The sequence below is a fragment of the Protopterus annectens genome, chromosome 14.part0 (assembly GCF_019279795.1).
Source record: "Protopterus annectens isolate FY-2018-M chromosome 14.part0, PAN1.0, whole genome shotgun sequence".
Classification (NCBI taxonomy): Eukaryota; Metazoa; Chordata; order Ceratodontiformes; family Protopteridae; genus Protopterus; species Protopterus annectens.
In genome coordinates, this window is record NC_056748.1 from 58305772 (window position 1) to 58333614 (window position 27843).

The following is a 27843-nucleotide window of genomic DNA, read 5'->3' on the forward strand; positions in this document are numbered from 1 at the left end:
GATAAGGGAGTTTTTCCAGTCTTGGGACTTCACCTTATTCCACATCAGTTTCCTCCTTCTGCTGTAGAGTTTGTTTATGGCAGAGGACCACCAGATTGACTTCCTTTTTTTTGAGGAGAGCGTCTTAGTTGTATTGGGTATAGCGAGATCCATACATTTGTGTCCGTGTTCATACAGTGCATCAATGCATTGGTGTATGATTTGGCGGTCATGCAACTATTCTCCATTTACATGGGTGCTGTGAAGTTAGCCACCTCTGTTTGTAGAAGCCCAAAGTTAGCCTTGGAGAAGTTTTTCATGGTGGTTACCTTTGTGAGGGGGTGGGGGGATGTGGATTTCCGAGGTGATTAATTTGTGGTTGGATCTAACCAGGGAGGAGTTGACTATTGGTGTAGATCAACGTTTGCCCATGTTAGTAAGGACCAGGTCAAGGATGTTGCTACCTCTAGTGGGGGTAAGAACGAGCTGGTCCAGAGCATTGGAATTAATGAATTCCAGAAAGCACTAGGCAAGTGTATTGGAACATGAGTAGTTTTCCCAGTTAATGGAAGGGTAGTTGAAGTCGCCCAGTATGAGAGTGTACTCTCCAGGGTGCTTAGGAAAGTACAGTTGTGTACCTACCATAAATGTAGATGTTCGAGTGTATTCACTGTTGCGGTCATTACACTTGGGTTATCCTGCTGGCAGGATACCCGCAGTCGGCCTGAATTCCAAAGTCCTGGTCCGGCGTCGGTTGCTGTTGCCTCTTCCCTGACGTCCGTGCGCCAGGGGTATAAAAGAGGCAGCCGACATCATTTTCTTCAGTTTTTCTTGCCCCAGATGTCAGGTGCCCCCAAAAGGGTAGGCTAAAAATTCTTCCCATAAAAAAGCATGCATTAACATAAACATTACCTTCATCTACAAGCAAATACACCACATAGGTTGTATAGACTAGAGAAGTACAGATAAGTCCCAGCAATGAAAGGGGATGGTGGGAGGGTAACCTGGACTACAACAGTGAATACACTCGAACATCTACATTTATGGTAGGTACAAAACTGTACTATGTTCATTGCATTTCACTGTTGCAGTCATTACACTTATGTTGATTCCCAAAGCTGAGGTTGGGTGGTTGGGCCTAAATAGAATTAGGAGTGGCTATGAGGCCCTGCAGAACTGCAGTGGCAAAGTCTGCTCTAGATTTAGAGTAAAGAGGTAAGTGGAAGTGCTTTGTAAAAGTGTGCACTGAAGTCCAAGTTGCAGCCTCCAAAATGTCCTTAGTTGGTACTACTCTGAGGAAGGCTGCTGAAGTGGCTGCTGCTCTGGTTGAATGTGGCCTAATGCCCTTAGGCACTGATTTGCCATGTTGTGAATAGCAGAAATGAATGCAGTGGCCTATCCATTTTGAAATAGTCTGTTTTGAAATAGCTTTTCCTTGCGATCCTGCAGCATATGCCACTAAGAGTTGCTCAGTCTTTCTGAAAGCTTTAGTTTTGTCCATGTAGAAGCGTAGCTGTCTGTGTATGTCCAAAGAATGCAGAAGTCTCTCCCCCTTATTCTGTGGGTTTGGACAGAAGGCAGGCAAATGAATGGTTTGGTTAAGAGCCACAGTGGACACTACTTTAGGCATAAATGTTGGGTTTGTCCTTAGAGAAACCCTGTCCGGATGGAAAATAATAAAAGGTTCCACAGCCATCAGTGCTTGTAACTCTGAGACTCTTCTTGCTGAAGTAATTGCTAGGAGCAGAGCTGTTTTCCATGATAAGTATTTTATCTCAGCTGTATTGACTGGCTCAAAAGGAGGCAGTGTGAGCTTTTCCAAGACAAAATTGAGGTCTCATGCAGGTATTGGCACTCTCCTTGGAGGTCTTATGTTTCTGGCCCCTCTGAGGTACTGCCTTAGCAGTGGATGTGAAAAAATAGGTGGTTCCGTATTGTAATGAGCTGAAATGGCAGCGGCATGGATCTTAATTGAAGAAAAGGATAGGCTTTTGTCCAGCATCTCAGTTAGGTATTGTATAATCTGAGGAATATTTGGTACAAGCGTGTCAATTCCTTGTGCCTGGTTCCAAGCACAGAATCTCTTCCATTTTTCTGCATAACAATTTCTGTTGCTGGGCCTCCTGGCCTCCAAAATAACATACATAACTGCTTTAGAGAGAGGTCTGTTCGGAATGGTTACATTATCAGCCATGCAGCCAGATTTAGGGTTCTGAGGTGGCTGTGCAGGATCTGATTGTTTTGTTGGGTCAGTAAATGAGGAATTTGAGGTAATGTCCAGGCTGGGTCTTGAGACAAGCTCTTTAGGATTGGATACCAGTGCTGGCGTGGCCAGTCTGGGGCAATCAGTATAATTTTTGGCTTCTCTTGTCTGATAAACAAAACAGATACCACAGCCACCGAACACAAATAAATCCAGGTCCAAGAGAAAGGTAACCAGTTTAATATTTCGCCACCAATTGTCACAGTAACGCAATCGACTACACGTTTTCATCTTCAACTTTATCAGCTTTAAAAATCTTCATAAAAACACATCTATTTTATACTTCCCCTCACAAACACATATTCAAATAAACCAATCAGTTTCCACCATCTTAATTATTTCTTAAAGAAACTTATGTTTGAATACATTACACTTAAAAAACAATGACCATATAACATAGACAATAAATCAAATGTAAAATCCATAAAGGACTATACAAACCTTTAATTTTGTTAAAAAAATATGTGTTTTGTTAAAATATATGTATTGAAAACATTAACCAAAATAAGCTGATATCAGTACAACAAGACCTGTGTATTAGGAACTGTTCTTGTGATATCTAGCACCATCTAGTGGTGTTTCTTAAAAACTAAACCCGTAACCAATGTATTTTGTCTTTGAATAAGGCAACAAATTAAAACTATTTCATTCTTTTAAAATATAATATTCACTGCCAAAGTGTGAACATAAAGCTAAAGACATATATATTTAAAGTTTTGCAGCTCTTAATTTTAAAACTGGTGCTAGGGACACCATATCATTAAGCCCCCTATTTTTGCTTGCATCTAAAACCACTTGCCAATATAATTCACGGTGTTCTATAAGGGTCTCCCACATACCACCCCTAGGATTGGTGGGTACTACCTCCAAAACAAAGAATTGATATCCTGTAGTTCCACATTTCAAAACATGTTTGCATAATGCATTTTTTTCATTCTGAACTCTGATATCATATACATGCTCGTAAATTCTATGCTTGAGCTTTCTTTCATGTTTTGAAATGTGGAACTACAGGATATCAATTCTTTGTTTTGGAGGTAGTACCCACCAATCCTAGGGGTGGTATGTGGGAGACCCTTATAGAACACCGTGAATTATATTGGCAAGTGGTTTTAGATGCAAGCAGAAATAGGGGGCTTAATGATATGGTGTCCCTAGCACCAGTTTTAAAATTAAGAGCTGCAAAACTTTAAATATATATGTCTTTAGCTTTATGTTCACACTTTGGCAGTGAATATTATATTTTAAAAGAATGAAATAGTTTTAATTTGTTGCCTTATTCAAAGACAAAATACATTGGTTACGGGTTTAGTTTTTAAGAAACACCACTAGATGGTGCTAGATATCACAAGAACAGTTCCTAATACACAGGTCTTGTACTGATATCAGCTTATTTTGGTTAATATTTTCAATACATATATTTTAACAAAACACATATTTTTTTAACAAAATTAAAGGTTTGTATAGTCCTTTATGGATTTTACATTTGATTTATTGTCTATGTTATATGGTCATTGTTTTTTTTAAGTATAATGTATTCAAACATAAGTTTCTTTAAGAAATAATTAAGATGGTGGAAACTGATTGGTTTATTTGAATATGTGTTTGTGAGGGGAAGTATAAAATAGATGTGTTTTTATGAAGATTTTTAAAGCTGATAAAGTTGAAGACGAAAATGTGTAGTCGATTGCGTTACTGTGACAATTGGTGGCGAAATATTAAACTGGTTACTTTTCTCTTGGACCTGGATTTATTTGTGTTCGGTGGCTGTGGTATCTGTTTTGTTTATTAGTCTTTCTTTTACCACTTACTTCTCTTGTCTGACCTTTAGGAGTACCTTGGGGAGGAGAGGCAGTGGAGGAAAGGCATATACTGTAAGGGTTTTCCAGCTGAATGACAGAGCATCAACTTTCCATGCTTGCTTGTGATAAGTCCTTGTGCAGAATCTCTGTAGTTGGCAGTTGTGATGGGAGGCAAATAGATCTATGTCTGGGCATCCCCATTTCCTTGTTATCATACTGAAAATTTGTGGATCTAGTTTCCACTCGTGAGGATCCATGAGGTTTCTGCTTAGTTCGTCTGCCAGAGTATTTGTCTTTCTTGGCAGGAACCGTGCTTGCAGGTGTACTTGATAAGTCAATGCTGTGTTCCACAAAGTCATGGCTTGTCTGCAGAGGGGGTAGAAATGTGTGCCTCCCTGCTTATGTACCACATGACTGTAGTATTGTCCGTCTTTATCAGCAGTTGTCCTGGATGAAGTAGATCCTTGAAGGCCGTCAGGGCATTCTGTACAGCTAGCATCTCTTTTTGATTGATATGTAGATGCATTTGGCTTGCAGGCCATGTGCCCTGAATACATTTTCCTGCCATGTGGGCCCGCAGGCATAATCTGATGCATCTGTTGTTAGTGTCTGCCTGGCTGTGGGCAAAGTGAATGGCTATCCCTTGTTGTGGTGACAGGCCTGTGCCCACCATCAAAACTCCTGTTGCAGGCAGGGAATGAGGGTAATTAATGTTTCCAGGTTGTGGCAATGTTGAGTCCAAACACTTTTTAGATACCATTGTAGTTTCCTCATATGCAGTCTTGCATATGGAATTAGCAGAATACAGGATGCCATGAAGCCCAAAGCCTGCAGAATTTTTCTTGCAGATAACTGGGTCTTTGTTGCCAACATTTTGAAGTAAGAAGTCAGTTGCCTTTGTTTGTCTGGCGTGAGATAAGCCATCTGGGCAGTTGTATTTAAGTTTGCACCCAGGAATATTATCTCTTGAGAGGTACCAGTTTTGATTTCTTTTCGTTTACTATGTACCCTGGGAAAATTAGTAATCTTTTTACAAATTCCAGATGCTTTAGTAGAATGTCCTTGTTCTCTGCTTGAATAAGGCAGTCGTCCAAGTAAGGTTATATTTGGATTCCTCTTTGTCTGCAAAATGCAATTACTGGTGCCAGGCATTTTGTGAATACCCTGGGCGCAGTAGATAAGCCAAAGGGCAGTGCAGAGAATTGGTAGTGCATTGAGCCAGCTATGAATCTGAGGTATCTTCTGCAAGATTGTCTGATTGGGACATGCAGGTATGCCTCTTTGAGGTCCAAAGTTACAAGCCAAGTCTTCTTGCCCAGCATGGGCAGAAGCTGCTGCAGAGTCAACATTTTGAATTTTGGACCGTCCAGAAAAGTGTTTAGAATAGACAGGTCAAGTATTGGTCTCCAGGCTTTGTCCTTTCTGGGTACCAGGAAAATTCTTGAGTAAAATTCTTGTCCCTGCTCTTGCTGTGGTACTCGCTGAATAGCCCTCATATCCATGAGGGATGAAACTTGCTTTTGTGCCTCTGCCCATTGATTGTGTGGCAGGTCTGGCATACCTTTTGTCTTTGGGAGGGTGTGAAAGTGGAACCTGTAGCCCTGAGACACTATATTCAAGACCCATTTTGTCTTGGGTGATCATGTGCCAATTTTGTGAAAAAAAGTGCTAGTTATCCCCCTAAGGGTGCTGCCACAAGATAAGTGGTTGGCATAGGCAGAGGAAAGCCATTGGGACTGTTTCCTATATGGCTGTGATTTGTCTTCTCCACTTTTGGAGGTAGACGCACCACATTGTTTAGGTCTGTATGAGGCTTGGGGCTGGGATCTGCCTCTAGGGCATCTGTATCTGCCTCTTTGTGGCCTCTCTGACACTGGAAAGGACCAATTCTTAGAAGGCCAGTTCCTGCTAAATCTGGGTGGCTGTACCTGTAAGAAACCCTTTACTGTCTCCATAGATATAGCTTTATTCTCTATTTTCTTCAACACCTCTTCTGCCTTAACACCAAACAAAGTATCATGCTGTAAAGGAGCATCCAATAATTTTGCTTTAACATGATCAGGCAGATTCTGTTCCTTTAACCAAGCATGCCTTCTAATGACAGAACCCGTAACAGCGGCCCTGCAAGAGGCCTCCAGTGAATCAAAACCACATTGCAAGGTATGCTTTCCCACTTGTTCAGCTGCATGCAATAAATCCTGCATTTCCTTGTTGTCAGAACATTCAGAATTTGTCAACATTTTCTGTTTTAGCAGTGACATTAAGTATTGCTGATATTTAAGCATATGAAACTGACAATTTAAAGCCCTTACAGCCAAGGTAGCAGAAGTGTAAACTTTTTTCCCCCATCTGTCCAGAGCCCTAGAATCCCTATCAGATGGGACAGGGTTTTTTGCAGTGGAAGCCTTGACCCCTTTGGGACCCTAAGATATAGTTTCTGGGTCAGCAGCAGGGTTTTTACATAGAAATTGATGAGAATCTGGAACCCTGTAGTATCTGTCTGGCTTAACAGGTGCAGTGGGTAAAGAGTCAGGAGACAGGCCAGACTCTGAAAAAACATCATCTACAATGTCTAGAACAGGTGGAATAGCAAGAGGTCTGTACTGAGGTAGTTAAAGAAAGTATCTGAGCCTTTTCTTAGATTCTGAGTAATCTTGGCTCTCCCAGTGAAAGTGCTCCCTCATGGTATGTAGGGTTTCCCCAAAAGAATAATCCTCAGGAGGAGAGGCTGAAGGAATAGATTCTTCAGCATCAGAATCCTCATAGAGAGGAAGAGAGTATCCCTGTTCAGAAGAGGAGTCAGAGAAAATGGAAACCTGATCTGGAGAGTCATATTCTGTCTCTTGCCTAGGCCTCTTATCAGGAGGGGGATGGGAACCCCTGATCAAAGTAATTAGGTCTTCGGCCATTTTAAGCATCTGTTTCTTAGGCATGGAAGTCTGTCCAGGAGAATGCTGTACTTGATTCTCTGTCTTTAGAGCTGTTTTAGTCTTTGCTTCTGAAGCTGAGGTTGGCTTGACATATAACTGTGTAGGTCTGAAAACACACTCAGAAGCCGATGCCTGCTCAGCGGCTCCGGACCCATCTGAGGGAATAGTTTCCGAGTGTCCAATACCTTGAGTATCCAGAGGCCTAGTTGGCTCCACGTGGGAGTTGTAAGCGGCCTGTGGCTCTAAGGTTGCGGGCGTCAGGGGCTGCGAAAGCGCCTCACTGAGAACTGGCGACTGGCCTAGCAGCGGCCTTGTTGTCGGTTTTGGACCTCAGATGCCTGTCCTTTTCCTTGCGCTTTTTATAAATTCCGGTCATCGGCTGTTCCGATGGCATTATATAATTAAATCTTCGGCCAAAGTAATGAAAGGCAAAATCGTACCGATGCTTTATAGTGCGTTGGTTAAATCTAACACAAAACCGACAGCTAGCAACGTCGTGGTCAGGGCCTAGGCAAGGAATACAGCAAGAATGAAAATCCTTTTGAGGTATTTGCTTCTCACAAGAAATACAATTGTTAACTTTTTCTGACATCGGTCTGGAGCAAGAAAAAAGTTTCCCCAACGGGGTACTTAGCTTTAATGAAGACTTCGGATCTGAAATTAGATTTCGAAAATCTCAGGAGTCAGCCAACCGGCACTTGTGAACTGCTTTTGCTTCGGGCACCGTGCAGCAAGAAAGACTGGAGAAAATGGCGTCGGCTGCATTTTTTATACCCCTGGTGCACTGACATCAGGGAAGAGGTGACAGCAACTGACGCCGGACCAGGACTTTGGAATTCAGGCCGACTGCAGGTAGCCTGCCAGCAGGATAACCCAAGTGTAATGACTGCAACAGTGAAACACGATGAACATCGAGTGGTTGTCTTAGGACATGGTTGGGGACCTATAGCAGGCTACCACCTGAATCACAGTCTTACCCAGTGTTAGCTGCACCTGAAGTATCTCGGATGTGTCATATTGGGCTACCAGTCTGGAGGTGTGCAGATCCTTAATGAATATGGAAACACCACCACCTTTGGAGCTTCGGTCCAAGTTCTGGTGCCAAAAGGTGTGGAACGAGTTATAGCCTGGTAGTGCAGGGGTGCTTTTCTGCTGCCTTGAACCAGGTCTCTGTTACAGCACAAATGTCTATGTTCTCCACTTTAAGGAGTGCTTCAAGTGAGTGCATTTTGAGATTTAGACTTCTAGCATTGAGCAGTATTACTCTCAGATTGCATTTGTTTGTAGCTGTTACGGTGGTAATTTGGTCTGGAACACTGCCTAAAAAAGGCACTATAGGGGTGGCAAGAGCCTTGGCCAGTATCCAGAAGCCCAGGGGTGACAGATGCAGGCCACCTCTGGCAAGGAATCGAGGTCCGTCAATCATGTCATCCAAGGCAGACAGATACTGGATCCCCTTAGAATGTCAAATAACTAAATGGGTGAACCCCTTACTGTTTGTTCAGCATGTCAGTACTCCTGAACTCAGTGGCATATTCCTTATTCTTGTCACAAACTGCTACTGGACTACTGCAACCACCTACCTATGTTTTTTTTTTTCTAATTGTCTGGTAGTCTGTAAAACATTGTACAAACTCCAGTATTCTGTTTCAAAAAAAGAAACAGACTACCACAGTCTGTTAAATCAGTTGATTTCCTATGTTTTTTTTTTTTTTTTTAAACAGAAAAGCACAGTAAATCAGCAGAAAAAAAAGTATCACAAATGGAAAAGAGGGCATTCCTCCTCACCTGATGTGACAATGATGTCATGGAATGTGCGGGAGAGGGGAAGAGATGGGCAGGGCTATGGGAGTTGGAAGGGATGTAGCCTTAGTCTTGTTAAAGCCACAGCAAAAGGTGGACATCATATACCAGACAGGCCAAAAAATGGACGGTTCATTCTGCTAAAGTACATGCTTGAGGTTAATACAATTCTGCTAGAGTTTATTTGCAAAGGAATGGGAAAGGTGTTCCCAGCTCATGGTTCATGGTGCCCATACTGGCTGTTAGGTTATCTAGTTTATTAAGTGTATCGTCACACTTTCCATAGAAAATGTATCTAACAAGCCTTCAGTGGTAAGAGTAATCTCCTTATATACAATACCAAAGTTTGCAACATTTGATGCACAAAGTACAGTTGTGGACACTCACCATAAATGTAGATGTTCATAGGTTCATAGGTTCATACTAGGCTATCTGCCCTAGGGCATTTATAAGCCTAGCCAGAGTGTGTGTGGCTTTCACCACCCCTTAGGATGAGAATACTATACCCATTAGTTTGCTGTGCCTCTGTCCAGCATTGACACAGAGATGATTCCCGGGGTAAACCTACGATCTCCCATCCAATCGTCAAGATTTCTCTTGAACAGAGTCAGTGAGGAGCTCTGCCTCACATGGACTGGGATTATGTTCTATAGTGTAGGGAGTCTCTGGGTGATGAATCTGTCCCTCCAGCACGTCCTATTTATATCCGTGTTGAGGTTTAAGTCTCTTGCTCTCGTGGCTCTGGTGGATTTGGATTTTTTGAGGTGGAGCATGTCCATTAATTCCGAGTTGGACATGGCCTTGTATGTCAGGCACAGATCACCTCTGAGCAGACGGTATGCGACTGAATAGAGCTGGAGTTTCTTCAGTCGGGCATCGTATGACATATGTTTGAGCCCCTTTATCCTTTTGGTGAGGAACTTTTGGGGTCTTTCCAACTCCTGCAGGTGTCGAGTAAGGTACATTCCGAATGGGGCATTGTACTCAATCATTGGTCTGATAAGTGAAGAGTACAGGGGTACAATGACCTCTCCTGATCTGGATGTGAATCCCTTCATGATCAGGTGGGCAATGTAGAAGGTCTTCCTAACCACTTTGGCAATGTGAGTGTCAAAAGAGAAGTTACTGTCAACTTGGGTCCCCAGGTCCCTGATAACTTCTTCTGTGTTTAATGGATTACCACCTATGTGGTAATTAGGGGTTACCTTGTTTTTGCCAAAGGGTATGACTATACATTTTTTGGCATTTAGCTTAAGGCCATGGCTCTGGCACCAGTTATCCATTTCTATGAGACCTCTCTGGAGGATGTCTGTGTCTGATGGAGTGTCAATTATGGTGCCCAGTTTGCAGTCATCTGCAAATTTTGTCAGCCACAATCCCCTATGTTTGCCTGCACTTCAGAAAAATAAATGCCGAACAAGAGGGGCCCAGGACTGAGCCCTGTGGGACACCGCCGTGACCGGCTTAGAGTCTGACATGGCACCAGCAACTCTAACCCTGTGTGTTCTGTCCTTGAGCCAGTTTGCAACCCATCTTGTGACATATGGGTTTACATCTAAGCTGGTGAGCTTTTCTATGATGCCCGAGTGGGGTATTGTGTTGAACGCTTTTGCTAGGTCAAGGTAGGCTGTGTGAACTGCCTTACCCTCATCAATGGCCTTAGTGACTGTTTCGAAAAAGTCGACCAAGTTCAAGAGGCAGGATCTGCCCTTGACAAAGCCAAATTGGGTAGGATCCAGTGTCTGTAGGTCCCCAATGTCTTTATTTATGAGTTCCATTATGATCCTCTCCATAGCTTTGTAGACATGGCTCGTCAAGCTTATGGGGCGGTAATTTCCAGGGTCCGTAGAAGCACCGCCTTTGTGGAGTGGGACCACAGTTGCCGTACGCCATTCTTTGGGTACGTATCCTGTAGTAAGGCTAAGATTAAACAGCAGCCTTATGTGTGGGTTTAGTTCCTCATTGAGTTCGTGTAGCACACAGCCGGGGACACCGTCCGGTCCCATTGATGCTGTGTTTCTTGCTTTAGAGAGAGCAGCTCTCACCTGGGCATCTGAGATGTTTGGGAGGCTAGACTCTAGTGGGATAGATATTTCTCCTTTTGGGGGGGAGGGAGGGGAGAAATTTGCACTAAACCTGTCTGCTAGTATTGTTGGCAATGTCTGTGGGTTCAGTGATTTTTGTATCATTTTGGACTAATTCTGAGCATATCTGGGAGTTTCCACCCAGGTTTCTAACATAGCTAAGGAAGGCCTGATTGTCTTTTGTGTCATTAGCGATTTTTCTCTCAAAGTTGGCCTTGGATGATTTTATGAGTGATCGTAGTTTTTTGCTAGTATTGATCAGAGATGCCTTCTCTTTTAGGGATTTTGCTCTGTCATGTAGTAGCTTTCTCCTCTTGTTGTAGAGTATGTTTATGGCTGGGGTCCACCAGACCGGGCGCCTGCCTTTGGTGGAAAGGGTCTTGATTTTATTAGGGATTGCTTGATCCATACATTCCTGGAGGTGCTCGTAGAAGGCATTTGTAAGGGTTTCAGCAGTGTGGGTTGTGGTTTCCACTGGCTCGGGGGCCTTGAAGGATACCACTCCAGTCTTAAGAAGTGTGACGTTTGCTTTTGAGAAGTTCTTCACTGTGGTCTTTTGTGCTGGGGTTGGGGGCGGGATGTGGATCTCCAGTGAGATTAATTTATGGTCTGATCTCACCAATGAGGCATATACTTCCGGTGTGGAGCATTTTGTCCCCATGTTTGTGATGATCAGGTCTAGTATATTTTCTCCTCTTGTGGGAATGGTGACTAGTTGTTCCATAGCATTTGAGTTTATGAATTCCAGGAACCTTTGGGCTAGGGTGTTGGGGCTTGAGTAATGTTCCCAGTCTATGTTTGGGTAGTTGAAGTTACCCAATATGATGGTGTTTGGAGAGACATTCATACTCTCCAGTGTCTTCAGGAAGGCTGTGTGGGTTTCCTGAGTTTGAGAGGGTGGTCTGTAGCATGCTACAAACTGTAGGGCAGTTTTACCTATGGTTAATTGCACCTGGATGGTCTCCGATGCTTAGATGCGTTGCCACTAACCTGGAGGTGTGGGTATCCTTTATGAATATGGATACTCCCCTCCTTTTGTGGTTCGGTCTGGATTTTGGGGCGGAGCATGATATGAGGTATAACCTGATAGTGCTGGGGTGCTCTCAGGAGCCTTGAACCAGGTTTCAGTCACAGCACAGACATCGATGTTCTCCATACTGAGGAGGGCTTCGAGGGCGTGCATCTTGAGGTTTAGGCTTCTGGCATTGAGCAGTATTACCCTTAGTTTTTCTCCATTTTTGTTTTCTAGGGCGGTAGGTTTATCATTTGAGCCTTGCCTAAAAAAGGCACTATGGGGGTGGCAAGAGCCTTTGCCAATATCCGGAAGCCCAGGGGTGACAGGTGCAAGCCGTCCCTTACGAAGCAGCGTGGCTTGTCAAGCATGTCATCCCAGGCAGACAGACATTGGATCCCCTTGTTCGAGTGTGTTCAGTGCTGCAGTCCTAACCATTGGGGTTATCAATGCTGTGGTAGCCCTCAGTCGGTCCGAATACCAGAGTCAAGGTTTTGTGTGTCAGCTGGTGCCGCTTGCTGGGTGACGATAGGTCGTCCGAGCTTCAAAGGAGAGCAGGCAAGGCCATTACCTCAGTTGTTCTTGCCTTAACCAACCAAAGAAGTCCAATGTTAATAATAATTAGTAGTCCTGGGGTCAGAGACCCCCATAGAAAAATGCATCTCTCGTAGAACAGCAGATATCAGGGGGAAGGAGGGAGGGAAAGCATGACTGCAGCAGTGAGAACACTCGAACATCTACATTTATGGTGAGAGTGTACACAACTGTACTATGTTCTTCATGTTTCACTGCTGCAGTCCTAACGATTTCCCAAAGCTGAGGAGAAGGGAGGAAGGTTGATAGAAACTTAAGATTGGGTGAGCATGTCCTGCAGAATTACAGAGGCAAACCCAGCCCTAGCTTTTGAGAATATGTTCAGATGGTAATGCTGTGAATGTGTGGACTGAAGTCCATGTGGCAGCTTCCATGATGTCTTTGGTGGGTACTACTCTAAGGAATGCTGTGAAGGTAGAGGTTACCCTTGTGGAATGGATGCAGTGTGCTATCCATTTGGTAATGGTCTGTTTGGATATTGGTTTCCCTTGTGCCCCTGTTGTAAAGCTGGCCAAGAGCTGGTCAGTTTTCCTGAATGTCTTTGTACGATCCAGATAAAATCTGAGTTGCTTGTGCACATCCAAAGAATGCAGTATCCCTCCCCCCCCCTTTTTCTGAGGGTTAGGGAATAAGGTGGGCAGGTGGATGGGCCTGGTTGAAGGTAACATCTGAAACCACCTTTGGCATGAAGGAGGAACTGGTTCTCAGGGAGACCCTGTCTGCATGGAAGATGATAAATGGCTCAATGGCCATTAAGGCTTGAAGCTTTAACACACTCCTGGCTGAAATAATAGCCAGGAGAAAGGCAATCTTCTAAGAGAGGTACTTTAGTTCTGAGGATGCTGCAGGCTCGAAGGGAGGCAGAGTAAGCTTTTCTAAAACATAGTTCAGGCCCCAGGCTAGGGTGGGGCTGTCTTCTGGGAGGCCTGATATTAGAGGCTCCTCTAAGGAATTGTTTGATAAGAGGGTGGGAGAATAATGGCTGTTCTGTATCAAAGTGTGCCGATATGGCAGAGGCATGGATCTTTATGGAGGAGAAGGAGAGACCCTTATTAAGAAGCTCAGCAAGATAATCTAGAATAAGAGGAGTGGAGGGCAGATGTATGTCTGCCCTCTTGGACTGGCTCCAAGAGCAGAATCTTTTTCATTTTCCAGCATAAGATTTTCTGGTGCAGAGCCTTCTGGATTCTGTGATTATGTCAAGGACTTGCTTGCTTAGCATAGGTTCCTTGTTGGTTTTGATAGAATAAGCCATGCTGACAGCTTGAGTGTCTGAAGGTCTGGGTGCAGCATTCTTCCCCCCGGGATTGCAGGTGCGGTATCAGAGGTAGCTGCCAGGGGGGCTGGTGAGATAGGCTGTGCAGCAGTGGCTACCAATGCTGTCTGGGAAAATCTGGGGCAATGAGTATTGCTCTTGGTTTTTCCTCCCTTATCTTGATTAATACTTTTGGAATGAGAGGTAGAGGTGGGAATGCATACACAAAGAGGGTATTCCAAGGGAAGGTCAGGGCATCGACCTTCCAGGCCAGGTGATGGTACTCCCTGGTGCAGAATTTCTGTACTTGGTGATTTAAATGAGAAGCAAAGAGGTCCACCTGGGGGGGGGGGGGGGTCCCTCATGTGCGAGTAATTTGCAGAAAAATGTCTCTGTGGATTTGCCTTTCATGTGGGTCCAGCAGGTTTCTGCTTAGATGGTCTGCTAGGGTGTTGTTAATGCCCGGTAGGTTTTGGGCTACAAGATATAGTCCCATGGATGAAGCTGCTAGCCACGGGTTCATGGCCAGTCTGCACAGGGGGTAAGATTGAGTCCTACCCTGTTTGTTGATGTACCACATGACTGTGGTGTTGTCTGTTTTTACGAGACGAACCCCTGGTTTGAGGTAGGGTTTGAAGGATGCCAGAGTGTTTTGTTCTGCTATCATTTCCTTTTGGTTGATGTGCAAAGGTAGTATTTGTGCGTCCCAGAGACCTTGGACGCATCTGTTTTCTAGGTGGGCACCCCAGGCTATGTCCGAGGCATCTATAGTTATGGTTTGGTCTGATGGACGGAGGGTGAATGGAACTCCCTTGTTCAGTGCACAGGCCTGGGCCCACCAGAGGAACTCAGATCTTATGCAAGGGATCACAGGCAGGGAGGTGTTCACAGGTTATGAGTGTTGACACTATAGGTTCTTTAGGTACCAATGAATTTTCCTCATGTATAGTCTGGCCAGAGGTACCAGGAGGATGCATGAGGTAGGAATTTCCTGGGAGAAAGCTGGGTCTGGGAGGCCAGAGTACTGAAGTATTTTGGTAGGAAACTTTTTTTCTAGTTACAGAAAGGCCATTTGCTGTTCTTTGTCCAGTAAGGTTCCCAGAAATAGGATTTTCCTGCAGGTGTCTGTTTTGATTTTCTTTCATTGATAGTGAACCCCAGAGAGGTGAGCAGGATTTTTGCAAATGAGAGGTGCTGCAGGAGCAGTTCTTTGCAGTCTGCCTGGATGAGGCAGTCGTCCAGGTAAGGATAAATCTGTACATTGTTTTGCCTGCAAAAGGCAATGGGAGGAGCTGGACATTTGGTAAACACCCTGGGAGCAATAGATTAGCCAAAGGGCAAAGCAGAGAATTGAAAGTGTAGTGATCCTGCTCTGAAGTGCAGGAATTGTCTGCATGATTCCCTTATTGGGATGTGCAGGTAAGCATCCTTTAGATCTACGGTGACCATCCAAGCTTTGTTTGGCAGCATTGGCAGAAGTTGTTGTAAGCTAAGCATTTTGAATTTTGGGATTACCAGGAAGGTATTGAGAAAGGATAGGTCCAGGATGGGACGCCAAGTCCCCTCTTTCCTGGGATCAAGGAAAAGTCTGGAATAGAATCCTTTGGCAACTTGTTCTGGAGGTACAGATCTACTGCCCCTAGGTATATTAGGTTTTTCACTTGTTTTACTGCTTCTGCCCACTGGTTTGGAGGTAGGTCTTGGTACCCCCTTGGAGGTGGTAGTTCTTGGAAATTGAATTTGTACCCCTGAGCAATGCTTTTTAAGACCCATTGATCTTTTGTCACAGAGTTACAATTTTCTCTGCATAGAGATGGCCCTCCCCCTAGCTTTTGGTGTGGTGGAGGCAGGCAGAGATGGGAAAGGTAGTCATTGAGAGTTTTTTTTCCATACAGGGTTGCTTTAGAACTCCCTGCTCTAGCATTTGAGGGGGGCCACTGTTTTGTTCTTTGCTGGCCCTGAGTTTGAGTCCTGGTGGGTCTGTCCCTACGGGTTTTGCCTTGTGTCTGCCTGTTTGGTGCAGGAAAGGGCCAGTGTTTAGAGGGAAAATTTCTGCTGAACCTAGGAGGTTGAACTTAAAGAAAATCTTTAACAGCCTGCATCGATTTTGCTTTGTCTTCCATCTTTTTAAATATCTCTTCACTTTTCTGTCCAAACAAGCAGTCTTCATCAAGAGGTGCATCCATGATTTTAGCTTTGACATGATCAGGGAGAGGCTGGTCCTTCAGCCATACATGTCTTCTGATAACAGATCCTGTCACTGCTGCCCTGCTAGAAGCTTCTAGGGTGTCAAATCCACAGTGCAAGGAGTGCTTTGCCACATGAGATGAAGAGTGCAATAATTCTGTTATCTCTTATTGTTGGCAAAATATGGAAGAGCAGACATTTTCTGTTTCAAAAGTTCCAAAGTGTGCTCTTGATATTTTAACATATGGAACAGACAGCTGAGAGCCCTTATAAAGTTGTAGAGGTATATACTTTTTTTTACCCCATCTGTCCAGGGCCCTGAATTCTTTGTCTGAGGGAGTAGGATTCTTTGCAGAGGTAGCTTTATCTCCTTTAAGTCCCTGAGTAATCACCTCTGGATCTGCTACAGGATTTCTGTAGAGGAATTTGTGTGATTCAGGTACCTTGTAATACCAGTCAGGTTTTCTGGGGGCAGGTGGAAGGGTGTCAGGGGTAAGGCTGGATTCTTGGTAAACATCATCTACCACCTCCAAAATGGGTGGAATGTGCTGGGGTAGGTCCAGAGACTCTCTAAGTCTTTTCTTGGATTGAAGGAAATCCGTTGATTCCCACTGGAAGTGTTTGTGGGTGTGGAGGGTTTCCCCAAAGGAAAAGTCCTCCGGAGGTGATGCAGAAGGAAAAGATTCTTCTGCTTCTGAATCTTCATAGGCAATAAGAGGATTTTCCTCTTCAAAAACAGAGGAGTCAGATCCCTCTGAGTCCAAATCCAATCGGATGTCTGGAGAAGGTTCCCTTTTCCTTTTGGCTGGAGTGGCCTGATTACCCGGATGAAAGTGATGAGATCCTCCACCATTTTAAGCATTCTAGTTTGAGGAGGGGGAGTAGTAGTGGAATGGAGACTTTTTGCTGTTTTCTTTGGAGTGGGTCTATGTCTGGCCTGAAGAGCATCCCTTGGTGCTATCGATGTGATAGTCAGAAGAAAGGGCGAAGGCCTTGAAGTGAATTCTGAAGTGCGAGCGGTATCCTTGGAAGCTGGTGTTTGCTTACAGCTCTGGACCCAACCGAGGCAGAGACAGACAGAGGCTCGTTAGACAATGAAGTTCTCTGTGGCATACAGAACTCTGAAAGGGTCTCAAGTAGAGACCTGCGAAGTAACTAAGTCAGGCAATAGGAGCTGCGAAAGCACCTCAATGAATTCCGAAGAACTGACAACCCTTTTAGTGGTGGTGTCGTCGGAAGGCTTGGCCTTATGCGATCTGTCTCTACCCTTATCTTTATGTTTTTTCAGAAGATCTGTGATTTTCTGACTGATGGATGCCATATCGGTAACTGGAGATGGAAGACGAAAATAACTGGCTACAAACAGAGCTCTATGGCGAATAGTACTAGCGTTAAAGAGGGCACAGAACTGACAGCTGGGCCTAAACAAGTGACACAGTAATAATGGAAGTCTCGGTGTGGTATTTGCTTTAGGCGAGACAGTTATTGACTTTTTTGGACATCAGTTAGTGCATGAAAAAGGAAGGATCCCCAATGGGGTACTTAGCTTTAGACGTTTTTAGCTGAAGTTCAAAATTTGGAAACAGCCGACCGCCACTGTTGCAAATTGCTTCTGCTATAGGCTCCATGGCAAGAAAGACTGAGGTAATGGCATTGCCTGCTCTCCTTTATAGCTTAGACGAACTGACATCACCCAGCAAGTGACAGCAACCAATGCACAAAACCTTGACTCTGTTATTCGGACCGACTGAGGTCTACCACAGCATGAAAAACCCCAATGGTTAGGATTGCAGCAGGGAAACATGAAGAACATCGTGTGTTACTTTTTAAATTAATTTTGTTGATAAAGAAAGCTGCTTGAAAATTTTGTAGATGCTGAAGACTCGTAACATGACATTATAACAGACTGAAACCGCAATGTCTCACTGTCTGCATTAGTGTATAAGCTCCTATTTCACATGCTAAGTGTGGCAACAGGGGAGTCTTATATCCTAGTAAAACAAGTTGTCAGCTATGTCTCACAGATGAAATATCCTACACTGAAAATTACACTTGATTAGTGAAACCATAATATAAATAGCTGTTCCTGCAAACAGGAATAATGCTTTTGATTACCCAGAATCCTTTGCTGGTTACACAGATTACTGTTAATACCTTAACTGACATCCTTTAAGAGTGTGGTCATAAGGAAAACATATGTCGACAATGAAATTAAAACATCAGGAAACATTGCAATCAGAAGTACATCCAGAAATAAAACTACCTGTAAAATATAGATGCATGAGAAATGTGGTATTTTGTTTAACAAATCAGTCCAATAAGGCCTTCATCACCACACTTCAGGAGATCTAACCAAGGATCAGCTAACAATTCAGTAGAGTCATAATATCCCTGTGTCATTTCTCTTTTTCTCTCTCCTTCTACCACCATTTTTAAACTTATTTATTAAAATAACGAAATGGACCAAAAACCTTGAGCAACAGTTGCTGTACTAAATCAACAGCTCCACTCCGTCTCATTTTTTTTAAAGTAATAATTCAGTCTATGGACTTTTAGCTTCTGTCACTACAGCTGGAATATGTTTTGCTTTTAATAATCAAAATATAATCTTACCAATGTGCTCATCTGATTATCTATCTTTTCTACACATGCCTCTTTCTGTTTGTTAAAAATTTTCAGCATCATGGAAACTGACACACTGCATACAAGCTGCACATTACAAGTGCATATGCAACACAACAAATCATAGTGTACTCTCAAACAATATCTGAACTAGCTGCTAGCAAGTACATAATTGAAGACTGAAAATCAGAAGATTCCTAAGAAGGGGAGGAGGATGGAGAGGATGGAGAAAAACATTACCTGCTCTTAGGTGAGGCTTGCTTCTTGAACAAAGGATTGCATTAAACTTTGATTCATCTGTTCCCACCTTCAGTTCTCCAGCAGCGTACAGCTCCTATGAAAAAAAAGTCTTGTGAATATGCACATAAAATACTCACCAAATACGTACTGATTATGAATAATGTGGCCTTGATGAAAACTGGGCATACACCAATAACACTCCACTTGTAATCTGTCAAGTCAATGCTCTGCACAGTTTGACCACAATCGGGTATTAGAAAGCTCAATTAAGTTCTTACAGAAAATAAACCTAAAGGGCTGTTAAGGTCCACAGCAGTGACTTTGTTTATATAACTAGACTAACAAGTTGGAAATAACCAACATCTGAGCTACAGAGTCTCAGAGGGTTTATATGTACTCAGTACAGTCAGCATTTGTGGTATTTAACCATTCACCTGGAGCTTTCATATCTCTTTGTCCAATCATCTTAAAATGCTAGGTCCATCTTGCTAGCATGCATCACAAAGGCTTTTGCTTTCTGTGGTACAAAAACTTGGCGAACAACTATAAGTGTCTATCAAAAGTCTACCCAATAATCAGCAATTTAAAGTTCGTCTTTCTAACTCCTTCCAATAAAGTCTATGAACCATTAGTTGCCAATAATGTCCACAGTTTCTTTTTTTTAGGCCCCCGACCATAAGTACCCAAATTCAAGAGACAAGCAACTCTTTTTAACTTGCAGCTTAGTAAGCTATATCACCGATTCTGGATCTCCCCTTTCAGATGTGGATCCAATACCAGACTTTATTAATCCACCAGCAGGTAAGTGAGGGGTTTTCCAGGAGGATGTCATACTCAAGACTGGCTGGATTTTCCAGATTATGTGGCTAGCCCTCCCCACTGTTGGTCAACAAGCACTGTGCCAAGCGAGGTTCATGCTGGTTTAGAACAGATCTGTCTTTTTTGTAATCTTTTCTTCAACGACTTTTATTTTACCTATAAAAAATGTCCTTACTGCTCTACTGACAAACGTCTCTCAATTCCCAAAACTCACAACAAAGCAGGAAATGCTCTTTACTCCAAGCAGATCTCAAAATGATGGAACTGATTTCTCCTCCAATCAGATTACTCAACAATGCACATATCTTCAGCGATAAATTAAAACTATTCCTCCTTGACTCCTGGCTATGACCTTGCTATTCCCCAGGCTAAATTACTCCTAAACAATCCCTCCTATGTACACGTGTGTCAGTGACATTTTCTTCTCTCTTATTTTTCAAGCTTCTACACTTATGACAAAACTTATAATTATGCCTGACCTTATATACTACTACTACTTAACTGCACTCAGTGCTGACTATGTTTCAGCAAAATATGCTTTTTTATTTCATAATGATCTGCTTTATTTAAACTCACATTGTATGAATGCAGTTAATGCCATTACCTGAGTATTCTACATGTTGTACATAGAGTATTGTCTATAATGGTGCTAAATGTGACCTGACAATTCTGTATGTTGTACAACTACTACTGTAAATAGTTACCAAGGAGCTTTGTATGTAATACTGCAAATCTTACCAGAGTACTCTGTATGCTGTATATGTTCTACTGTAAATAGTTCTTAGGGAGCCTTATATGTAATGCTGCTAAATATTACATGAGCATTCTGTATGTTGTAAATGTATTACTGTAAATAGTTCCTGTGGAGCTTTGTAAGTTTTTGTTGTTTGTCTTTCGGCTTTTGCTGGTTAGGGGTCGCCACAGCGGAACTCCGGTCCGCTAATGATTGGCAGTATATTTTCATGAACACTGAGGTGCCAGCTCGACGTCCAACCTTCAACGAAGGCACGCCCTCTTACGCATATCTTTTGACCACCACCCAACCGCGGGGAGGACATGCAGACTCCACACAGAAGGCACTCCCTGCACTCTAGCCGAGAATCAAACTGGAGAACCTCTTGCTGTGAGGCAACAACGCTACCGCTGCACCACCACGGCTTCCTAATGCTTCTAAATGTTACCAGAGTATTCTGTACATTGTACAAGTACTACCATAAATAGTTCTTGTGGAGCTTTGTAAGTAATAATGCATTACATTAAAAATATGTTGTCTCAGTACTCTGTATGTTGTATATGTAGTACTGTAAATAATTACCACTGAGATTTGTATGTAATGCTGTAAATATTATCAGAGCATTCTGCATGCTGCATAAATACTACTGTAAATAGTTCTTACATATCTTTGAATGTAACACTTTTAAATGTAACCTGATCATTTTGTATGTTGCATATGTACTACTGTAAATAGTTCTCATTGAGATTTGTATATAATGCTGCTAAAGGTTAGCTGAGTATTTTGTATGTTGTACAAGTACTACTATAAATAGTTCTCATGGAGCACTGTATGCAATGTTATTACATGTTAACTGAACATTCTGTATGTTGTACAAGTATTACTTTAAATAGCTCTCGAGGAGCTTTGTATGTAATGGTGCTACATGTTACAGGAGTCCTCTACAGGTTGTACAAGTACTACTGAAATAGGTCTCGTGGAGCTTTGTATGTGATGCACCTAAATGTTACTCGAGTATTCTGTATGTTGTGTATGTGCTACTGTAAACAGTTCACATGGACCTTTGTACAGAATGCTGTTAAATGTTACCAGAGTATTTTGTATTGCTGTACATGTACTACTAGTTCTCATGGAACTTTGTATATAACAGAGCTCCTCAATGTCCCTATTTAAACGTAACTTAGAGTACTGGATGGAAGACTGTTAAGGGGTGTCAGCTATGTCCCTTTTGGATAAGGGCAGTCGGTGCTGATCACAGACTCATGCTGCAAATACAGACCATACAACTTGGTCAATAAGGGAACAAAAGTATAACATGTAACCTCCTATGAACCTATAATGCTTCTAAATGTTACCCAAGTATTCTGGAGGTTATAGAAGTACTACTGTCAATAGTTGTTTTGGAGCTTTGTACATAATGTTGCCTCAGTATTCTGTATGTTGTATGTGTGCTACTATAAATAGCTCTCACTGAGCTTTGTATCTAAAGCTGTTAAATGTTATCCACATATTCTGTATGTTTTACAATTACTAGTGTTATTATTTCTTGTGGAACTTTGCTTCCCGGCCTTTTGCTGAAAATGGACTTGTCTGCCCAGTCTGACTTTTCCAGTAAACAAATGCAAACAACAACAACAACTTGCCTGTGCTGATGCATTTTGCAGCTCCACTGCACAAAGCTGATGTAGCATGCGTTTCCCCAGGTGAAGCTCATATACTTATCATGAAGCTTATCAACGTTTGCTCCCCGATGGTTTAGATGAGCTACCATCAGCTTCTTCACTCCTGTCCCTCCTTTACAGACTCCTCCAGAGCCGAAGCTGCTATTCGTGGTAGTGACGTGTGTGGTTCACACAGGGATTTATCCCTCTACACTTGTAGGGTTCAATTGTTCAATGTTTCTAAGCTATGAAGCTTAGCTATATAAATATAGACACTTAATAATGCTCAGATGAGTACTGGCCAATAACTCTGGAACTGACCTTCTGTGTTCTGATATGCACTTATTTTTTCTGTGTCTTTACTTAACTGTTCTCATTGAAATGGTTTGTTTTACATAACTTTTCAATACTGTAACCAAGCCATAGCTGAAGATGCAGCCTACTTACCTTACACAAGTAAATAAATAAATAAAAATATCAGCTTCGGACAACTAATAGGTTAGCAATCACTTTGTTAAATAATGATTTTTCAACACATACTTTAATGGTTATTTTCCATCAGAAATAAAGGATAGGTTATACACACACACACACACACACACATATATATATATATATATATATACATATATATATATATATATATATATATATATACATATATATATATATATATATATATATATATATATATGTGCATATAGAGACAGAGATAAAAACACTGTTCGTCTATACTTTGCAATTGGTGCAGAAGAAAATATATACAATAAACATGAAAAGGATCCCAATCAACTATAAATGCCACAGGTCATCCTCTTGCAAAGATAAGTTCCACATATACATATATACCCCAAACAGGAAGGCAACAAAATGGTAGATATTTGGATAGCAGAATCACCATCACAGACATACTGCATATTACACAATACTTGGTAATGAAGATTCCAAAATGTGCATGCTGTTTGGACAAAAAAAAAAAAAAACATCAACCTTCTCATTGCAAATCGAGCATTATACAAAAGAAGAAGTCTGCTCAGTTTACTTTCTTTCTCTTCATTGCTAAGCGGAGAATTTAAAATGCAAAAAAAATCATGACCAGTAAACTGAGGAACAGAAAAATACCATATGTAAAAACACACAAATGTTGATAACATGAGTGCCACTAAAACAGCTCCACAGCATGCGTTGCAAACCCCCGGCTGATGAAAAACAGATTCCCCCCCATTACTTACTGTCTCCATTCCATATAAAAAAAAAAAACAGCAGCTTATTTGAAAACTAGTCCAAAAATGTGTGAAAACTAGTCCAAAAATGTGAGGGAAACATCCGCACATTCTGTCAAAGTCGACTCAAACCATGTAGACTTTCTGCAAAAAATAAAACAGCACAGGAAAAAAAAAAAGCAGCGGAGATAACAATACTGGGCAGCCTTAGAGCACGCCCAGTACATGCCTTTGATGCCCCCAGACTACCAGACAATGTTGGAAGACCACTGAAGTTCTTTTATACAATGACATTATTTACATAAGATAAGACTTTTTTGTTAATGTCATTGTATATTAGTAACAATCTACTCCTGTCTGAGGGTAGTGCATGATTTACCTGTGTCGCTGGTTTGTTTACTCTAATCAGAATCCCAGAGCAATACTGACACCTCCTCCCCATAATATCAGGTTACCTCCTACACGAAAGGTGTCAGATGTGAAGTAAATTGTAACCCATACCCCATCCAATTCATTTTTTTGCCAGTGACAAAAACAGCTGTTGTATCCTGTACTCAAGTACTGGTAAATGCATTAGTTAGATACAAGCCTGTAAGTCATTCTCCTCTGGCGTTACCTTTTTAACAATGTTGCTGTTTGTCTTTTGGCTTTTCCCGGTAAGGGGTCACCACAGCGGAACTCCGGTCCGCTAATGATTGGCAGTACATTTTTATGAAACGCCGAGGTGCTAGCTCGACGCCCAACCTTCAATGGGGGCATGCCCATTTATGCACGCATGTCTTTCGAATGCTATCCAACCGCGGGGAGGACATGCAGACTCCACACAGAAGGCACTCCCAAGCCCAGCTGAGAATCGAATGGGAGAACCTCTTGCTGTGTGGTAACAACGCTACCGCCGTACCACCACGGCATGTTACCTTTTTAACAATGCCTTTTACAATTTTAGAAATTTGCTAAATATTCCTTTTTTGGCATGAAATCCCTATAAAAAGTTTGCAACAAATGTGCCTGTGAAAGTTACAGGCCATCATCTCTACTGTTTATTTTACTTGCTGGATTTGATGTTCTAAATGGTGAAACTTGTTAGAGCATAGCATTTTTAGATCACAAGTAGCTGGTCATCCTACTAGGGGGATCTGATTCAGGAAGGCAACAGCATCCTCCCAACCTAGCATCCTTTGCTCACTTATATAATAAAATCAACAAGTTTAAGAAGACAGAGGAGTGGAAACAGAGCAAACAGTGTGAAGAATGTGGGCAGGGTATGTGTAGCCTTAGCTGACATGTACTCCAACTCCCCGAGGAAGAATTGTGCAATCAAAAAGGGTTTTACCCACATATGCAGAAAGACTACCTTGTGCAAAAGCAAGGAAGTCTTACACTATACAGTGTCCAGCACTGTACCTAGCAGGCTGTAGAATGGAATGCACCAATACTGCATAGCGGGAAAGATTTGAAGATGTCATCATCCAGTATAGCTCCTATACTGCCAACGGCCTTGTGTTGTGGTGGGAAGGTGTCAACTGAGGCCCTGGGGGGTACTGCTGTGAAAAAATGTGCTAGCCAGTCAGGCAACCTGCAGGCAGGAATCCCAAAAATTAGGACTGCAATAATGACTATACAATGAATATCCTGAGATACTGTCTGTGTTTCCTGTGAACAGAAGTATGAAGCTAGCTTTTTGCAAAGTGCTAACTGATTAGGAATACATCTTAATGACTGCAGGGCCAGAAGGGTTTGCAGGAACAGCACCTGGAATTTTTTAACACTTATGGAGTTATTTACAATCTACAGGCCAAAGACAGTTATCCACAAATGTTCTTCTTTTTTGGAGGGGGTCAATAAAATTGCCTTGAATTATATTTCTGTCCCCTCTTTGTCTGAAGTACTTTGCCACTGACATTGAGTCTGGTAGTGGATGTGTTCTGCATACTCTAACTGAACTCTTAGAATGACAGGAATCCATCTTACGGGAACACTCCAAGTTTTGTGCTGTAGCCTACATTCACAATGCAATTACAGTTGGCTACTGTCCACTTTGTCTCCCTCCATCCCACGACTTGGTCAAAATGTTCCACTTCAATCTGCATTCTGTGGAAGAGCCAGTGTTTGATCTGACAGTTACTGGAATATTCTGGGTCTGATGGGAGTGAAAGAACTGAATGAATAATTGGATGGTCTTACCCCTCTCTCCTCAGGTTTCTTAAAACTTCTTGAGAGGCAAGAAAAATGATAGTTTCTTACCTAGAGGGACATTTCGGAGTTGCAGTTTTACATTCTCAGGCAAGGGGGCATCTCCTAACAACTATGCCTGACACCACTGCTCCGGCACAGATGTCCACTGCATAAGCCCATATCGTAAAGCTTGCCCAGGTTACTTTTTCTCCTTCAGTAGAACTCAGCCTGTATCCCTTAAGCAATGTCCTCAGTTTATTTCAGAATGCTGCCCTGAAACTGGGCCATGTGTTTTACTGCCATAATTCTAAGTACAGAAAGGATATATATGGCCTTGTTAAGCCTGTCTAGAATCGTGCTTTCTCTGTCATTAAGCAGGATACTCGAAGGTAGTCAGCGTAGAACTCACGGCCGCATCTAAAAAAAACATTTCTGGAACAGCAGTGGGGATTCTGTAGACGTGCTTATGCTGATACCAAGTGTGAATTTGTTGGTGTTCATTGCTAAGAGCCTGGTTCATGCAAAAGCAAACACATCCTTTAATGCCCAGATCAGCTGAGAGATGACTAAAGGCTTGGGATCCCCATATCCAGGGAGCTCAAATCATTTTTTTTCTGAGCAGCAACTAGTTCTCTCACTTTAATTTCTCCAAGTCTTTTGGATTTCTAATACCATGACAGGAATGGACCCCATTCCTATGTCTGAGTATGATCAAAGGACATGAAATTAATACTGTTTCAATCTTTGATGTTAGCCAAAAGGGCTTTTCACAGCACCTGCAATCTGCCCAGAAGTGACTCCTGCAATTCATATGGAGTTACATGTACTGGTAGCAAATCTAAATACGAATGTAAATTCTTTTTTATTAGACCTGTTGATCCTACTACTAGTGGAACTGTCTGGGTATCTTTCGTCCACACTGCTCTCATTTTTTCCTGCAAATCCCAGACTTTGCCTCTCTCTTATTTAAGACACTGTAATCACTGGGTGTTACAAATTTTAATGATCAATGCTACTTTTGTCTTTTTTTTCCTGGATTACTATATTTGGTTTTCTTGCATCTATTTTAACTGTTGGTAATCAGTAAACCCATGTGATATAAACTTCATAACTCTCTACAATGCTTTGTGGTTCATGTTTCTCAAGTACTTTAGCATTGTAGTATTTGCCTAATCACCACTGCAACAGTCTTGCCAGATTATTGTCCCTTTCAGCATACAGGCCCTCTGTCACTCTCACATTAATTTCTCCAAATCTTTTGAGTTTCTAATACCATGATGGGAATGGACCCCATTCCTAAGTCAAAGTATGATTTAAAGTTCATGAAATTAGTATTTCAATCTTTTTCCAGATTTCTTGCCATCTCATCTGATGCTTCACCTTATAATCTTTCTTTTGCTTTGTATTTGCACATTCAGTTGGCGCCTGATTTTTGTCTACTTTAGTTATTTATTAACTTTCTTTATTTGTGTGTTTGACATTTGTTAACTTGGTATGTTGAATAGTAGTAGTCTCAGAATAGAGCCCTGGTGCCTCTTTTTTGGTTGGGGAGGACAGGGGAGCAGAAGGTGAGACATCTGACAGACTCTGAAGCCTGTTGGTAAGGTAACTGGAGAATCAGCTGAAAGTGGGAGCTGAGAAGTTAAGGTTGGCTAGTTTGGTTTGAAGCTTTTGGTGTGAGGCCATGTCAAAGGCTTTTGAGAGGTATAAGAATGGACAAGAGACAAGTTTGTTGTTGTGTCTAGCTTCAGCGACAGTATGTGTGAAATATATAAGGGCTGTAGCAGTACTATGGTTCGGGCAAAACATCTGTTGGGTTGTTGTTAGAAGATTTTCTTGGAGAAGGTATTTGAAAAGTTGCGTAGAGATGCATTTTTGTTTTGATTTCCATTCCCGCTTGACAGTGATATCCTTCTGCTAAACTAAGCTAGGTTTGGATCTTATGAGGTCAGCAGATATGTATGCAGTCCTATGACTGCAGAACTAGATATGTAATTAATTTAGAAGAGGCACATACATACCTCCTTTAGAATGGGTAATATATAATCTTGGTATACACTCAGTTTTATAGATCATTTGATAAGCATGAAGCATTTTTCTTGTTTTCCAGTCTAACTGATCCAATACCTTTTGGGGACAGTTAATCACCCCAATACTGTAAGTTAGAACAGGAAGAGCAAAACGGTTAATAGCTTAGACTTTCTTCCTAGATGTTATGGCCAATTTCAGTATTCATTTTAGTTGTCTAAAATATTCTTTAGAAAGTTTTATTCGCATTTGTTCATGTTTTATTGTCGATCCATCATCAATTCCCAGATATGTATACACTCTCTCTTGCTAAATTTCTTTTAAATCACATTCCTGTCCCATGCTGATATTTTCTTGGTGCAGATTTTCTGCTTTAAAGGTTACATCTGCATGTTTATCAAGACCAAATTACATTCTTGTATCATCTGAGAAA

The 27843-nt window shown here is 42.1% G+C and overlaps 1 protein-coding gene across 2 annotated transcripts in view; it reads right to left on the minus strand.

Annotated features, from left to right (window-relative positions):
- ANXA11 (annexin A11) overlaps positions 1-27843 on the minus strand; it is an 872911-nt gene that overhangs the window by 132838 nt on the left and 712230 nt on the right. For both annotated transcript variants that reach the window (XM_044055766.1, XM_044055767.1), the window contains one exon: positions 18772-18865. In XM_044055766.1, the coding sequence (XP_043911701.1) occupies positions 18772-18865 (94 nt within the window). The remainder of the gene's footprint in view (positions 1-18771; positions 18866-27843) is intronic.